This window comes from Micromys minutus, assembly GCF_963924665.1.
Source record: "Micromys minutus genome assembly, chromosome: 19".
In the NCBI taxonomy this organism is placed as follows: domain Eukaryota; kingdom Metazoa; phylum Chordata; class Mammalia; order Rodentia; family Muridae; genus Micromys; species Micromys minutus.
Genome location: NC_137954.1, coordinates 12,072,493 through 12,091,262, shown reverse-complemented (window position 1 = coordinate 12,091,262; position 18,770 = coordinate 12,072,493). Strand labels below are relative to the sequence as shown.

Here is an 18,770-nt window from a genome sequence, read left to right as displayed (position 1 = left end):
CTAGAAGGTTAACTACAAAGAAGAAAACACAGAATAAATAATCCTTGTTGTTTGTTTATAACACATACATACATACACACACACACACACACACACACACACACACACCACCACCAAAACAACATAACAGGAATCAAATCATTGGTCACTGATGTCTCCCATCAACACCAATGATCTCAATTCCTTAATAAAACGATACAAACTTACAGAATGGATGGAAAAACAGGATCAATTTTTGTATCCAAGAAATATACCATAACATCAAGACATCTCCTGACTGAGAAAGAACGGAAATGTATTCCAAGCAAATGAACTAGAAAAGCTGTTGTAACTACTTTAATATCTGACAAAACAGGTTTTAAATCAAAATTAATCGGAAGAGATAGGAAAGATGTTGTATTCTTGTCGAAGGAAAACTCGACTAACCAAACATTGCAATTCTTAACATCTATGGACCAAGTTCTTAAAAACAAACAAACAAATGAACAATTACTACAGCTTAAATCATAGCTTTATTCTCACACATTGACTTTAATTCTCCCTCCACTCTTACAAAGAGACAGGTTACCTGGACAAAATCTAAACAGAGAAATACTGAGACTAACTGGCATTATAAATCAAAGGGATTTAAGTTATTTATAGAACATTTTACCCAAACACAAAAGAATATGGAAAAAAAGTAAAAATATCACGATTCACAGGTGATATGATAGTATATTTAAGTGACCCCAAAAATTCCACCAGAGAACACCTAAACCTGATAAACAATTTCAGCAAAGTGACTGGATATAAAATTAACTCAAACAAATCAGTGGCCTTCTTCTACTCAAAGGATAAACATGCTGAGAAAGAAATTAGAGAAATGACGCCCTTCACAAAGTCATAAATAATATAAAATATCTTGATGTGACCCTAACTAAACAAGTTAAATATCTGTATGACAAGAACTTCTAGTCTCTGAAGAAAGAAATTAAAGATCTCAGAAGATGGAAAGATCTCCCATGCTCATGGATTGGAAGGATCAACATAGTAAAAATGGCCATCTTGTCAAATGCAATCTACAAATTCAATGCAATCCCCATCAAAATTCCAACTTAATTCTTCATAGAGTTAGAACGGGCAATTTTCAAATTTGCAAATTCATCTGGAGTAACAAAAAACCCACAGTGAAAACTATTCTCGACAATAAAAGAACTTGGGGGGAGGTCAATCCATTCTTATCACCCTGTACAAAGTTCAAGTCCAAGTGGATCAAGGGCCTCCACATAAAACAATGAAACTAACAGAAGAGAAAGTGGGGAAGAGCCTCAAACACATAGGCACAGGGGAAATTTTCTGAACAGAATAATGGCTTATGCTCTAAGATCAAGAATTGACAAATGGGACCTCATAAAATTGCAAAGCTTCTATAAGGCAAAGAACACTATCAATAAGATAAAATGGCAACCAACAGATTGGGAAAAGATATTTACCAATCCTACATCCAATAGAGTGATAATATCCAATATATACAAAGAACTCAAGAAGTTAGACTCCAAAGAATCAAATAACCCAATTAAAAAATGGGGTATTTTTAATAACAAAGAATTCTCCACTGAGGAATACTGAATGGCTAAGAAGCACCTAAAGAAATGTTTAACATCCCTAGTTATCAGAGAAATGCAAATCAAAACCACCCTGAGATTCCACCTACACCAGTCAGAATGGCTAAGATAAAAACTCAGGAGATAGCAGATGCTAGGGAAGATGTAGAGAAAGAGGAACACTCCTCCACTATTGGTGGGGTTGTAAGCTGGTACAACCACTCTGAAAATCAGTCTGTGGGTTCCTCAAAAAAATGGACATAGAATATTACCTGAGGATCCAGCTATACCACTCCTGGGCATATGCCCAAAAGACGCTCCAACATATAACAAGAAAACATGCTCCACTATGTTCAGAGCAGCCTTACTTATAATAGCCAGAAGCTACAAAGAACCCAGATGTCCTTCAACAGAGGAATGGATACAGAAAATGTGGTACATCTACACAATGAAGTACCACTCAGCTATTAAAAACAATGACTTCATGAAATTCTTAGACAAGTGGGTAGAATTAGAAAACATCATCCTGAGTGAGGTAATTCAGTCACAAAAGAACACACATGGCATGCACTCACAGATAAGTGGATATTAGCCCCAAAGCTCAGAATGCCCAAGATACAAGTCACAGAGCACATGAAACTCAAGAAGAAGGAAGACTTAAAGTGTGGGTGCTTCAGTCCTTCTTAGAAGGGAGAACAAAATACTCACAGGAGGAGATACAGGGACAAAGTGTGGAGCAGAGACAGAAGGAAAGGTCATCCAGAAACTGCCCCATCTGGGGATCCATCCCATATACAGTCACTAAGCCCAGACAACATTGCTGATGCCAAGAAGTGCATGCTGACAGGAGCCTGATATAGCTGTCTCCTGAGAGGCTCTGCCAGAGCCTGACAAATACAGAGGCGGAAGCTTGCTGTCAACCATTGGACTGAGAATGGTGTCCCCGATTAGAGTTAGAGAAAGGACTGAAGGAGCTGTAGGGGTTTGCAACCCCATAGGAAGAACAACAGTTTAAATTTGGAATTCTGGGGGCTCTCTTCAGAGGATATATAAATGCTAGAGCCCCAAGACAGGCAGCTAGCTATAGCTCCTCCTGCTGATGCTGTTGCTGGTTGGATGCTGTTGGCTGCTGTTTGTCAAACAGAAGAAACTGGACTTGCCCCAAGGAACTCAATGCCCCAAATCAGCAGTAAGTAGTCTAACTAGATTGAAATCCCCTTTACTCGCTCCTACCTAGTATTGGGGGTTGGAAGGATAGAATAAGGGTGGAGAAGGGTAGTAGGAAAGAACCCAATAGAGTTAAGTAGAAGCCTAGTTATGAGGGTCCTCTTTCAATTCAATTATAGCATTGACTATTATTTTACTTGACTATTCCTTCTAACTATCAATTAATAATCTCATGTATTTGGACTTGTTTTATAGATGAGCAGACATAATTACCAGCTATTAAAAATCTCCACTCTGCACAGCATTTCAACTGTTACAAAAAAAGTGAGTCTCACTATGCAATCCTTGCTGGCCTAGAATTCTCTAGTTAGACCCGGTTGCCCTTGAATTTAAGAGATCCATTTGTCTCTGCCTCCCAAGTGCAGGGATTAAAGACACACATTCCATGCCCTGCCCATAAGAAGTATTAATCTGAATTAAGTTATCTGTTCTTACATGTTGAGAAAACAAGCTAAGAAAAAGAGTTCAGAATACTACTTAGCAGCAAAGAAAAGCTTACAACAAAAGTGATTTAGAAATCCAAGACTGGGGCTGGAGAGTTGGCTTGGTGGCTGAGAGCTCTTGCGGAGGACGAAGGTTTGAATCCCAGTACCCAGGCCAGGCAGCTCATGACCACCTGCAACTCTAGTCCCAGGACTCTACTGCGTCTAGTCTCCCAGGCACCTGCATGTATGATGCACATAAACTCATTCAGCCACACACAAGTACACATAGCTCTGTCTTAAATATATTATAACATTTTCCCCCATTAAAATTGAGTAAGTTGGAGTGGGGAGATGGTTTAGTTAGTAAACTCTACCAGGATCCTCAGCACCTATTTTAATAAAAGGCAGCTCACACCTGTAGCCCCAGCACTGGTGCTGGGAAGGTACATGGTAAGAGATGAAGATCCCTGGACTCTGACCAGTCAGCTTAGCCAGACTGCAAGGGTTTGGTTTAGTCAGAGACTCTGTCTTTAAATAACAAGGTGGAAAAAGCAACAGAGGAAGATCCTGGAAAATGACCTTTGGCTTTCCTTCCACACACACCAAGTAAGTGGTATAACTACAGAAACAGATAAAGCACACCTGCACATACATGTACAAATGTATGTAAACACACAAATTAATTGAAATACAAATATTTGAAGAAAGGTCTCTAATATTACCAAGTTGGGTTATTACCTCTATAAAAAATGACTTCAGTTCAGGGAGGTGTTGAAAGAGGTTTAGAGTTGAAATTTCTGTTTTGGTCTGCCTTTGAATGGCCTCTTCTGCTGATAATCTTGGAGGGTGTGGTTCCTTCAAAATAATTTCAGAGTTACATGAAAGCACGAAGCATGTTGCATTAACTCATCTATGGTGGCCTATGACATGACAGAAGGCACATACGCACTGTTATGCACATATGCACTGGTGATGCTCAGTCTAATCCCCCAGCAAACCGACCACTCACCCTCTTCTATGGACATCTCATTTCTGCCTTAAAGTTTTTCTTATTGACAGCACTCCTAAATTTCCAGGTCAGGATGATTTTTTTCATGCTCTTTCCCCAGTTATTCAGAATTTCTTAGTTTTTTTTTCCTATTAAGTAATCGTTGGTTATTTATGATAAATCTCAACCATTATGCACACAGTGAGAGACCTGTCAATCCAGTTGCATACGTAACTGAAGATAGCAGTGTCTGGCATCCATGTGAGAAGAGGCCTTTGGTCCATGGAGGGCATGTTTCCACAGTGTAGGGGAAGCCAAGGCAATGTGGTGGAGAGGGGGTCAGGAGCAAGTGCACATTTGTGAAGGCAAATGGAGGGGGAGAGAGGATGGGAGTGGGGAGGTGGAGGAAGGGATAACATTTCAAATGTAAATACAGAGTATCTAATTAAAAAAAGAGAATGTTTTACACTAAAAAATATAGTTTGAAATCTCTGTGAGTTCTTGTAAAATACTTGTAAAAACATTTTTTTTGGATGTTGATATAGTTCTCAACTTCTTGGAATTTTATTAAACGTTGTATTAATTCCTCCACAAAAAAATTCTCTTAAAACATTTTATTATTTTCTGTGTATATGTGGACATGTATATGTCACAGTGCATGTATGGAGGTCAATGGACAACTTGCAGGAGTCAGTTCTCTTCCTTCTACCATGTTGACATCAGGATTGGCAGCAGGTACCTTTACCCACTGAGGCATCTCACTGGCCTAGCTCTGTAAAGGCAGCCATGAATTTTATTCACTTTTGGATTTTTAAGCACTCTAAAGTACAACAAACTTGGTAGTTGTTTAATAAATATTTGATAAAATTAATAAAGTACTTAACATTCAAAATTTATAATATAGTATAATATTTAATTCCTAAAACAAGACTCATCAAAATGTAATAAAACGGCAACAAAGCTGCTCAACGTTATTAATAACTTCTATTATTTACCTTTAACAGCTGACAAGGTGTTTGCCCAAAATTATTAATCATCCCTTCTAAGGCTTTCCTTTCCTTTTCATCTGTTAAGGCATCAAGATCTACAGCACCTAAAACAAGAAATCACCAACTCACTATTGAAAAAAAACAAGCCTGCACAACACTGATTAATAGATCACGGAATAATTAACACAGTTGATACAAAATATGAGTCTTCAACTTATGTCACCAGAAAGTAATCTTCTGAACACACTAAATATGTTTATTTGTGTGTATGTGTTTGTGTATGTATGCACATATGTATATATGTGAGAGAGCCTGTTTAAAAAAACCAGGGGAAACCACTGAGGAAGACAGCCTGATGTATAGAGCAGCCTCCCTTGTGCCTACACACAGATCACGTGCATGTCTCCACAATGCAGTTTAAAGAGACAACAGTTTTCTGCCCAAAGCTCTCAAAAAACAGCTTTGACGCTGGGCTAATGTAAATAACTCTAAATGCCTTCTTTCAAAGTTTACTAAAAATAAAATGTGTAACAGTCAATGAAGACTTGCTGCCAGGTGGTAGTCGCACATGCCTTTAATCCTAGTACCTGGGCGGCAGGGGCAGACAGGTGACCTCTGTGGATTCGAGGCTAGCCTGGTCTGCAAGACAGCCAGGGACATGTAGACAGAACCTGTCTTGATTAAATAGAAAACTTGATTTCCCATACAAGAAGCCAAAAGCATATAATAATTGTAATTATAATATGATTTCTGGGACCCTGGCGAGGGTGCTGGGGTAGGGAGGAGAATGAAGGAGATGAAGAGGGTTGTGGCCTCATGGGAAGAACAACACTGTCAACCAACCAAATCCTCCACAGCTCCCATGGACCAGACCACCAACCACTGAGCACACACTGAGAGGCCCACGGCTCCAGTTGCATATGTATCAGAGAACAGCAGTGTCTGGAATCGATGTGAGAGGAGGCCTTTGGTCCAGTGAGGGCAGGTTTTCCCAGTGTAGGGGAAGCCACGGCACTGAGGTGGAGAGGGTGACTGGAGCTAGTGCACCTTCGTGAAGACAAATGGAGAGGGGGGAGCAGGATGGGCGAAGGGGATAACATTTCAAATGTAAATACAGAGAGTATCTAATAAAAAATGATTTCCACATATTTACACAGAGACACACACACACATATATACATACACACACACACACACATATATACATATATAATTTTAAAATTATAAACTTCTGCTATAAAATTGAAATAATGACAGTCTTGTGACTTTCCAACTGAAAAGATATTTTGTTGATGTATTCTTTCCCATGTTAAATACTTAAGCTCAAATACCAGGTATATGTAATAAAATATGAGTAAGGCTGATTAAGAATTGTCAGAGAAGAGGTATTTCGACATGTACCTTCATAGCTACAGTAGTAGAAGACATTGAGTGCCTCCACTGCAGCTGGCCCTCTCTGTTTGTAGCCAAAAATCAGATCTATCCATTCGTGAAGATGAGCAGAAACATATTCAGACTCCTAGAAAGAGAACAAATTTAATACTTAATGTGAGCGTCTTCCAACTATAATCTAAATTCATGGAGCCAGAGAGATGGTTCCGTAGTTAAGAACACTGGCATTCCTGCTAATGGAAACATGTCTGAAGCCCAGCATCCACCTGAAGGCTGACAACTACTTATAACTCCAGTTCCAGGATATCTGACCCCTTCTGGCCTCCTTGGGCACTGCATACACATGGTGCAGGCAAAAAACTTGTACACATTTTTGTAAAAGAAGAGTATTGCTTGGTAAATGGAGTGCTTTGAAACAGTAGCAGAATTGTCAATGTTTAACTAATTCTCACTACTTCCTCAATTCCAAGTTGGAAATTTACCTAAACACTAGTAAAAAAATTTAAAGGTATTAGGCTGGTTTTATTAGGAACATGGTTAATCTTTGAGAAAATTGAAAAATGTACTCATGCTCAAGTGATTTGAAACAAAAATATAAACAGCAAAACCTTATATTACAGCAGCTGGGTAAACAGAAGAGCAATCTTTGTAGCAGACACGCAGAGACCTAGAATGTCAATATAGGCTCAATTTCCCTCATGCAAAGTGGTTAGGGTCACAGGCATGTGAGGTTTTGCTAGTTGCTGTTTGTTTGTAGTTGAGGCTGGCCTCAACACCACACACTTACACACACTTAGGCTTCGGCCTCCCACTACCTTAATTGCCACGAGACACACCCAGTCTGTACATTTTCCCAGATTTTGAAATATTTGTAGAAGACCACCCTGAACCCAAAAATCAGAAATTCCAAAGTGTCCCCAAATATACTGGGTAAAGAAAACAATACAAAAAAGCTATTAACATCTTCCAAAATCTAGGAGAGTTAATGAGAGAGGTGGAACACATCTTTGTGGTAGTTTCTTATGTAATAGTTGTCTAAAACTTTTAGATTCAAGAAAAAGAAATCTAAGACTTGATGAAATAGGAAATTTGATTTCTAATATACCAGATATCAAAAACTTATGACACTTATCACTGGTACTTATAATAGATTTGCATATATACCATTATAAACTATTAAAAAAGAAAAAGTGGAAACCTATATTTTGTTACATATTCATGAATGTATCATAAGATTTTTATCCTAAAATTAAATTACCACATTGTACTTTCTAGAACAGTAATACACAACAGGTAACAAACTAATCCAGAAAAAAAGTACACTTTAACTTATCTCTGAAAAACCAATTGGTATTTAATGACATCGTAGTGATTCAACAGAAATCTTACCAGAGCCTTTCTGTGTTTATGAATGAAATCTTCAGCTGACTTAGCCCATCTTGGAAGAATAACATCGTTTACCAGCTCTTTGGAAACTTGTAAATGACCCAAATTAAATTCTAAGACACATAACAACAACAAAAATTCAGAACATTTTCTATTTTAAAAAATGATGTAACAAATATAAAAATATAAGAGAACATATTACTAGAAAAAATTAACTTGTCTATCTATTGCAATATACTTTAATTAAAATACATAAAACATTTTGAACTTGCTTTTAGAAGGTCTATCAGCAAAAATTCCTTTTCTTAGAAAAGCAGGGAGGGGAAACAGGAGACGATCAGTGGGTAAATTTTAGCTACTCAATCATAAATATCTAAATTTGCATCTTCATCCCCACGTAAAGCCAGGTACAGTGGTTCATGACGGTGCCCACAGAGGGTGGAGACAGAAGAATCCTAGAGGCATCCAAACCAGCTTGTCTTAAAAAGTAACATAAAGTGGGACTAAAGATAGTGACTTCTGGCCTCTACAAATAAATGCATGGGTGCATCTGCACACAAACACTCCTCCACATCTAAGTGTATGTGAATATGAACACACATGCAAATGAAAAAGAAAAAAACAACAGTGAAGGCACAACAATCCACACTTTAATTGGGTCAAAATAAAATATTAACTATCCTTACACTAAAAATGAATAATGGTCCTTTTAATAGTTATTTTCTGAAATGAGGTTCATTAGAACTTTACGGTATAACTTGTACTTTGAACACACTCACTGAGCGTTTTGCTTTATGGAAGAATAAAGTATCACATTCTACAAAGACACTTGCTATTACAGCTGGAATATGACACGGGACAGGACTCTCTTGTGTGAGGATTTCTTTTTCGTACACTATGTCGTAAAATACTGGTCTTGAAGTGTTAGTGTGCTGCCTTGAAACACCGCATTTCCTAAGTGTAGGGAAGGCTGAGGGTCCAGTGGAGGGAGCACAGGGAGCTGGACTTTCTGCAGAGTGAGCACTGTGTGGCAGGGCAGCTGTTCTCTGTCCACTTCAAAGCCGGCTCCCTTCCAGTTTCCTGATGTCATTCCTACTCCATGATTAGCTGAGTGGTTGGTATAGGACACAGTTCTAGAGAATGAAGTTATAGGTGTTGTATTTAAGAAAGGACACAACACACCAACATCCCCATCTTGGTAAGATGTTGTGGTTTCAAGCTACTTCAATTATTCATAACAAAAAGAAGGGTTAGCCATAAAAAAGCCAAAAAACTAGTAAGACCTTAATGCAGAGTATCAAACCTTAAAAAAAAGAAAAAAAAAAAAAAAAAGCCAAGCACTGACACAATTGTATTTGTATACATTTATGCAAAAATGTTTAAAAATTTTTTTTCTTTTATCTTTGTTTTTTAAAATAAAGTTTAAAAAAAAAAAAGTCAAAATAGAGGCTGAGCAACTGCGATTGGGAACAGAAAATTAGAACTTCTGTTTCCACCCGGAGGCGACTTCCAGACGCAGAGCGGAGCCTGACCTACCTGCCACGCGGAACGGCGGCTCATAGAGGCTGAGCAACTGGTGAGTGGGAGACCTAGACCGCAGGGGAGCAGAAAGATCTCTGTGGAGTACACAAGGAAAGTGCACCCCCTGCCTTGCCCTGCCCTGCCGTGCCCGATCCAGCAAACAGAAACAGAACGTTGGAATTTCTGCTCACACCCGACGACTCTGAGGCATAAAACAGGGCTTGACCCATCTGACACCTCAACCAGTGGAGAACCAGGGTCACAGACCAGATACAAGGGAAAGGTAAGAACATATCACTGACAACAAAATGGCAAGAGGAAAGAGAAAGAGTATATCCCAAGGGAACCAAGACAATCTAGCAACACCAAAGCCCAGCTCTCCCATAACAGCAAACATCGGAACTCCAAACACTCCAGAAAAAGAAGACACAGACCTGAAATCATGCCTCAAGACGCTGATAGAGTTACTTAAACAAGAAAGGGAGGAAAAGCAAAAAGATTCAGAAGCTTTTAAAGAAGAAACAAGAAAAACACTCAAAGAACTCAAAGAACGAGAGGAAAACAGAACCAAAGAAATAAAGGAATGGAAGAGGGAAATTAAAACAGAGATTGACACAATAAAGAAAACACTAAAAGAGATAACCCTAGAGTCAGAACACCAAAAAAAGAAATCAGGAGTCACAGAAGCAAGCATTTCCAATAGATTACAAGAGATCGAAGAGAGAATCTTGGGGGCAGAAGACAACATTGCAAACATAGACAAAACAGCCAGAGAAGATGCAAAAAACAAAAAGCTCCTAACCCAAAATGTCCAGGAAATCCAAGACACAATGAGAAGACCGAACCTAAGGATAATAGGAATAGAAGAGGGAGAAGAGTATCAACTAAGGGGCACAGTAAATATCTTCAACAAAATCATAGAAGAAAACTTCCCTACCCTCAAGAATGAGATGACCACGAGCATAAAAGAAGCCTTCAGAACTCCAAATAGGTTGGACCAGAAAAGAAATACCACCCGACACATAATAGTAAAAACATCAAACGCCCAAAGTAAAGAAAGAATACTAAAAGCAGTAAGGGAAAAAGGTCAAGTAACATATAAAGGCAGACCAATCAGACTCACACCCGATTTCTCAACAGAGACTATGAAAGCTAGAAGAGCCTGGACAGACATCATGCACTCCTTAAGAGAGCACAAGTGCCAGCCCAAGCTGCTATACCCAGCAAAACTATCAATCACCATCGATGGAGAGACGAAAATATTTCAAGACAAATCAAAATTCACACAATATCTGACCACAAACCCAGCACTACAACAAATTATAGGTGGAAAACCCAATACAATGAGGGAAAATACAGCCTAGTAAGAACAAGAAAACTCCTAAACAAGAAAACTAAAAGAAGAAAAAAACACAAACACAACTCAACCCAAAAAAGCAATAATGGCAGGAAACAGAAACAACTATTCCTTGATATCTATTAACATAAATGGTCTCAACTCCCCAATAAAGAGACATAGACTATCAGACTGGATACATAAACAAAATCCAGCCTTTTGCTGCATACAGGAAACTCATCTCAGAGACAAAGACAGACACTATCTCAGAGTAAAAGGGTGGGAAAAAAACTTCCAAGCAAACAGCTCCAAGAAGCAAGCTGGAGTGGCTATTCTAATATCGAATAAAGTAAATTTCCAACCAAAAGTTATCAAAAAAGATAAGGAAGGACACTTTTTACTCATTACTGGGGAAATCTGTCAGGAGGAACTCTCAATCCTTAACTTATATGCTCCAAATAAAAAAATCACCCACATTCATAAAAGAAACCCTACTAAAGCTCAAAAAATACATTTCACCCCACACAATAATAGTGGGAGACTTTAATACCCCACTCTCACCAATGGACAGATCAGGGAAACAGAAACTGAACAAGGACACTGCAAAACTAGCAGAGACTTTGAACCAACTAGAATTAATAGATATATACAGAACATACTATCCCAAAGTAAAAGAATACACCTTCTTCTCACCACCCCATGGCACCTTCTCGAAAATTGACCACATAATTGGACACAGAACGAGCCTCCATCGATATAAGAAGATTGAAATACTCCCATGCATTCTCTCAGATCACCATGGGCTACGGCTGGTCTTTAACAACAACAAAGACAACAAAAAGCCCACATACACATGGAAACTAAACAATGCTCTGTTAAAGGATAGCAGGGTCAAAGAAGAAATAAAGAAAGAAATTAAGGATTTTCTAGAATTCAACGAAAACGAAAACACAACATACCCAAACCTATGGGATGCAATGAAAGCAGTATTGAGAGGAAAACTCATAGCCCTAAGTGCTTCCAAAAAGAAACTGGAGAGAGCTCACATCAGCAACCTCACAGCACAGCAAACAGCCCTAGAACAAAAGGAAGCAGATATACCCAAAAAGAGTAGACGGCAAGAAATAATCAAAATTAGGGCAGAAATAGACCAAATAGAAACAAAAAGAACCATTGAAAAAAATCAACAAAACCAAGAGTTGGTTCTTTGAGAAAATCAACAAGATTGATAAACCCCTAGCAAGACTAACTAGAGGGCAAAGAGAGAGTATCCAAATTAACAAAATCAGAAAGGAAAGTGGGGACATAACAATTGAAACTGAGGAAATTCAAGAAATCATCAGATCCTACTACAAAAACTTATACTCCACAAAATTGGAAAATCTGGAGGAAATGGATGAATTCCTAGACAGATACAAGGTCCCAAAGTTAAACCAAGACCAAGTAAACCATCTAAATAACCCTATAACACCTAAAGAAATAGAAGAAGTCATCAAAAGCCTCCCAACCAAAAAAAGCCCAGGTCCAGACAGGTTCAGTGCAGAATTTTATCAGACTTTTATTGAGGATATAACACCAATACTCGCCAAACTATTCCAAAAGATAGAATCAGATGGAATATTACCCAACTCATTTTTTGAGGCTACAATAACCCTCGTACCTAAACCACACAAAGACTCTACAAGGAAAGAGAACTTCAGACCAATCTCACTTATGAACATTGATGCAAAAATACTCAACAAAATCCTTGCAAACCGAATCCAAGAACACATCAAAACGATCATTCATCATGACCAAGTAGGCTTCATCCCTGGGATGCAGGGATGGTTTAACATAAGGAAATCCATCAACGTAATCCACCATATAAACAAACTCAAAGACCAAAATCACATGGTCATCTCACTAGACGCTGAGAAAGCATTCGACAAAATCCAACACCCCTTCATATTAAAAGTCCTGGAAAGAACAGGAATCCATGGCCCATACTTAAACATAATAAAAGCTATATACAGCAAACCAACAGCCAACATCAAACTTAATGGCGAGAAACTTGAAGCAATCCCACTAAAATCAGGGACTCGACAAGGCTGCCCACTCTCCCCCTACCTATTCAACATAGTACTGGAAGTCCTGGCTGGAGCAATTAGGCAGCAAAAGGAGATCAAGGGGATACAAATCGGAAAGGAAGAGATAAAAACATCACTCTTTGCCGATGACATGATAGTGTACTTGAGTGACCCCAAAAATTCCACCAGAGAACTCCTACAGCTGATAAACAAGTTCAGCAAAGTGGCCGGATACAAAATTAACTCAAATAAATCAGTAGCCTTCCTGTACTCAAAGGACAAACATGTGGAGAAAGAAATTAGGGAAAACGTACCCTTCACAATCGTTACAAAAACTATGAAATACCTTGGTGTGACTCTAACTAAGCAAGTGAAGGACCTGTATGACAAGAACTTCAAACCTCTAAAGAAAGAAATTGAGGAGGATCTCAGAAAATGGAAAGATCTCCCATGCTCATGGATTGGAAAAATCAACATCTTAAAAATGGCCATCCTACCAAAAGCAATCTACAGATTCAATGCAATCCCCATCAAAATTCCAACCCAGTTCTTCATGGAATTGGAAAGATCAATGTGCAATTTCATATGGAATAACAAAAGACCTAGAATAGCGAAATCCATCCTCAACAACAAAAAAACATCTGCGGGAATCACTATCCCTGACCTCAAGCTATATTACAAGGCAATTGTGCTGAAAACTGCATGGTACTGGTACAGAAATAGGCATGTGGATCAATGGAATAGAATAGAAGATCCAGAAATGAGCCCTCATGTATATGGTCACCTGATTTTTGACAAAGGAGCAGTAAACATTCAATGGAAAAAGGACAGCCTATTCAACAAATGGTGCTGGTCCAACTGGCACTCAGCATGCAAAAGGATGAAAATAGACCCTTTCTTATCGCCTTGTACAAAGCTCAAGTGTAAGTGGATTAAAGATCTCCACATTAAACCAGATACACTGAAACTATTAGATGAGAAAGTAGGGAAAACCTTAGAACACATAGGTACAGGAGAAAATTTCCTGAACAAAACACCAATGGCTCAAGCTCTAAGATCAAAGATTAACAAATGGGACTTAATGAGATTGCAAAGTTTCTGTAAGGCTAAAGACATCGTCAAGAAAACAAAACGGCAACCAACAGAATGGGAAAAGATCTTTACCAACACCACATCAGATAGAGGCCTAATATCCAAGGTGTACAAGGAACTCAAAAAGCTAGACACCAGAGAATCAAATAACCCTATTAAAAAATGGGGTACAGAGCTAAACAAAACGTTTTCAGTTGAGGAACACCGAATGGCCGAGAAACACCTGAGGAAGTGTTCGACATCCTTAGCCATCAGGGAAATGCAAATCAAAACAACCCTGAGATACCACCTCACACCAGTCAGATTGGCCAAGATCCAAAACTCAGATGACAGCAGATGCTGGCGAGGCTGCGGAGAAAGAGGAACACTTCTCCACTGTTGGTGGGGTTGCAAGCTAATACAACCATTCTGGAAATCTGTCTGGCGATACCTCAGAAAATTGGATATAGTACTACCTGAAGACCCAGCTATTCCACTTCTGGGCATATACCCCAGAGACACTTCAATACACAACAAAGATATATGCACCACAATGTTCATAGCGGCTCTATTCATAATAGCCAGAAGCTGGAAGGAACCCAGATGTCCTTCAGAAGATGAATGGATACAAAAATTGTGGTACATATACACAATGGAATACTACTCAGCCACCAGAAACAATGACTTAACCAAATTCTTAAGAAAATGGCTGCATCTAGAGAATATCATCCTGAGTGAGATAACCCAGTCACAAAAGAACAGACATAATATGCAGTCACTGATAGTGGGATGCTAACCCCAGAGGCTTGCACTCCCCCAGAAACAACTCACAGACTGTATGAAGTCCAAGAAATAAAGAAAACAAAAAAAAAAAAAAAATACATATATTTACAAAACAAAACAAAAAAAAAAAAAAAGTCAAAATACTCAGAGTAACAGAGTGAGAATACAGAAAGAAATTGGCCATGATAATACCATACAACCTGTAACTAATTTATCTCTAAACCTGAATTTAAAAAGAACTAAAATGTCATTGTGCAGTTTTATGTTGATTTTATTGCTACTTATTCCTATTAGATGATGCATTTGTTTTCTCCTGCTCAAGTTCCTATATCAAGCAATTAGATAAATTACAATTTTATATATAATTACAGTCTCACAGCTGACTGACAATCTACCTCAAACATGAAGCAAATCTTGCATATTTAGCTGTGCTTTAAAAACAAATGCAGGGCTAGGGAGCAGTTTGGCTCTGGAGTGTTCGCAAACTGCGTGTAAGTTTCTGAGTTCGATCTCTAGTATCATACAAGGGAAAAAAGAAGAAAAGAAAAGGAAAAAATAAAGCAAACTAACTACAGAAAAATATCTCAGTTTTTCTAATGTAATTATCATGCATCTCTACTCCAAAAACCTAATTTTTTCAAAAAGCGGAATAACTTAGCCACTGTTTTCAATGTGTGCCTTTTGTACATTCCAAGTAAAGAGTCAGTGTAAGTCTTCTTCAAAAGTTAAAAGAATATTTTTATTTTTGTGAGTTATATGGTCTCTTCTAACTACTCAAGTTGATCATTAATTTCTGAAGGCAGTTATGGATAGGAAACATATAAGCCGGGTGGTCAATATGCTGTAATGAACTCTAAAACCTAAGTTTGCTTGCTCACACACTGGCTCACTGTCCTGGGTCCAGTTACCTCAGAGACTTATAATGGCAGTGTACAGCACAGTTCTGTATCTCATAGGCAAGCTCTCTGATCTGTTTAAATCGGACTCACATCCTAGTTTCCTGTATCACCTCTCTGGAAAGAAGCCTTGGCTCTGTGCATCACTTCCCTGGTATAACTGAAATTCTGTCACTGAGTACCTACAAAACCAACCTTAGAAAAATTATGCAATATTACAGAAAATGTCCTCAAAACTGCTTTTTGGTACTTCTCATTGGAACCTGTTGGAATGAAAATTTATATCCCATATTTCTTACCATTTTGATTTTCCAGAAACTCTGGAAAATAGAAGAATTCAGGAATAAGTTCTTTTACGTCGTATGTATTATCCATAAGTGCTTGCCAGGTAGCAGGGATGGAATGGAACTGCCGGTCTGCACAGTCAAACCTGCACACAGGAAAGAAAGACGAGAGCTACTGGATGAAAGCAAGATGTGGAGGTCAAGAACATCTAAGCTCTCTTCAAACTTCCACATGACTGCAGCTGGCCTTCTTAATCTTCCTAGTTAAGATCTGAAAACAACTTTTATCTTTACGATAATCATCTATAATTCATAGTTTGTGGTCAGGAGTTAATGCTATCATTATAATTGTCAAAACAAAATATTGTTTTGTATAAATTAATTGAAAAATTAAATCTCACTAGAACACACTTTCACATTAATTAAATATAAACTTAAAAGACTTTTAAGCAAAGGTGTATGTTGAATATGCAAATCATTGGTAGAAGGCTTCCCTAGAATACTCAGGGCCTCTGAGTTGAACCACCAAAGAGTGCTGAAGACACAAAATTTGCTGAGTAAATTTATTACAAAAAGTGAATGTGAGTTATATATTTGAAAAATCAAAGTATACAGTGGGCATAGAATTTAATGGCTTAAAATCCTAGAACTTGGATGCTGAGGTAGGACTTTTCCAACTAGACCAGACAAGCATACAGAGAAAGTTCCGGAGCAAGGTAGCCTACAGCATAAGAACTTGTTTGTAAAAGAAAAAAAAATCTGAGTTCAAAATAATGCTAAATAAAACAGTACTCATATTTTTAGTTAAAAGATTTACAGAAACAATCCTTAATACATTATTATCAGAAACTCTTACAGTAAAAACCATAGTGTAAGTAGGGAAATAGTATTGTGGCTAAGCATGTGTTACTAGCTTACTTTAACTAGCTTTCTGAGATTAGCTCTCTTTCTGAACCTGGATCCCAGGATCTTGCCTGCTGGCTAGATTGGCTGGCTAGTTAGCTTCGAGGGTTAGCCTGCCCCAATCCTTAGCACAGGTTTTACATGGGTGCTGGAGATCCAAACTCAGGTCCTCATGCTTTGTAAGGCAGACAATCAACTGAGCCATTTCTTCAGCCATAAAGTATAATTAGCTGATTTAGGTTTCATTATAGGTATGATAGCTAGAAAAACCTCAAGTGGTAATTCTCTAATTGGATTGTGCTTTCCTTAAAAAAAAAAAAAAAAAAAGCATAGCATTGATTTTTCTCTTGGAAAAATTAAGCTATGGGCTTTAGTCTAAAATGGTAAATTGATACTAATGACTAATCTGATTTTTCTTTTTAAAGACAGAGTCTCATGTAATCCAGTCTTGAACTTGCTATGTAGATGAGGATGACCTTAATGCTAGCCTCCATCTCCTAAGTGTTGGGATTACTGTAAAGTGCCTTTCACATCAGGTTTATACAGTGATGGGACTCAAACCTAGGGCAGTAGGCCTGCTAGGTAAACACCCTATCAATTGAGCTACATCCCCAGCCAATAATTTTACTCTCTTGGAAATGTTATTAATCTGACCCCATTCATCCATTCACAGCAATGCTGCTACTGACATGGTGCACAAATTTTATTCAGAGTAAAAATTTAGGAGCAGAATTGCTAGTAATAATAATTTCATGTTTAATGTCTTGAAGAACTGCCAGACTGTTTTCAATAAAAATTACTATTTTAAAGTTCTGTTACCATTATTTTCTAACTTTACATTACAACCTTCAAACAGTAGCTTTTATCTTTTTTATTTTTAACAACTGATTACAGGATGGGAAGTGATCTCTCTTTGTAGTTTTGACTTGAATTCTCCAATGGCTAATGATATTGCATATCTTTGTATGTGTTAGATACCTGTCCAATATCTACTGAGACACATTTCCATTTCAAAATTCAGTTTTGTATTATCTGGTTGTAAGAATTCTGTATATATTCTAAATACAAGCTCCTTAGTGGACTGGCTTGGTTGTTTGTACTTTCTTGATGGTATCTTATGAGCACACACAATTCATTTTAAAGTTTTGTGAAATCACATCTTTTCATAATATTATTTAAAAAACAAAATAAACTTAGTTATAACTTCCTGCATCTTACGAAGGGAAATTTCTCATGTCAGCGTAATATTTTATTAATGCTTAATAATCTTAGAGACCGAATCTCTTCTTGAAAACCAAGGTTTATTGTAATTAAGACATGGTAGAGAGGGCTGGAGAGGTGGTTCAGTGGCTAAGAGCACTAATTGCTCTTCCAGAGGACCTGGGTTCAATACCCAACATCCATTGGCAGCTCACAAGAATTCAGCAAAGTGGAAACAAAATGCATGTAGGGAGTTACCTGGAAAGTTCATGCAGTTCCCTAAGAATAATTAGAAACATGTGTAACAGGTAACTTACAGCACCACAGATTATGTTGTTGCAGTGTAACAGACCTTTTCAAGTGGCTGCTATGAACTCCCAACTGCCTCCTCTATCTAGTCTTTATGACTAATATCCTTAGAAATACTGTAGTGCTGCTGAGATTTGACTACCCATGAACAGCTCAGACTTAGCTCAAATCACATTAGTTCTGTAACCTAAAGAGGGAGTTGTTACTTGGAATTGAACCCAGGAACCTAAACATGCTAGCTAGACAAGTTCTCAGCAACTGGGTAACACACTTGGTCTGATATCTAATGATAAATATCTGATTGATTTCTCAAAATGGTAGAAATTCCAAATCTACCACAATAGTAGAAAATGTCCTATTAAAATGTCTTATATATGAATTAATTTGAATGAGCTGTTCTTAAACTACTCT

General features: G+C 37.9%; 1 protein-coding gene across 1 annotated transcript in view; it reads right to left on the bottom strand.

The window, feature by feature from the left end:
* NBEAL1 (neurobeachin like 1) overlaps positions 1 to 18,770 on the bottom strand; it is a 123,091-nt gene that overhangs the window by 12,461 nt on the left and 91,860 nt on the right. The window contains exons 43-47 of the mRNA XM_080932926.1: positions 15,963 to 16,093; positions 7,994 to 8,103; positions 6,614 to 6,731; positions 5,219 to 5,316; positions 3,974 to 4,090 (exon numbers count right to left, since the gene is read on the bottom strand). Of these exons, the coding sequence (XP_080789052.1) occupies positions 3,974 to 4,090; positions 5,219 to 5,316; positions 6,614 to 6,731; positions 7,994 to 8,103; positions 15,963 to 16,093 (574 nt within the window). The remainder of the gene's footprint in view (positions 1 to 3,973; positions 4,091 to 5,218; positions 5,317 to 6,613; positions 6,732 to 7,993; positions 8,104 to 15,962; positions 16,094 to 18,770) is intronic.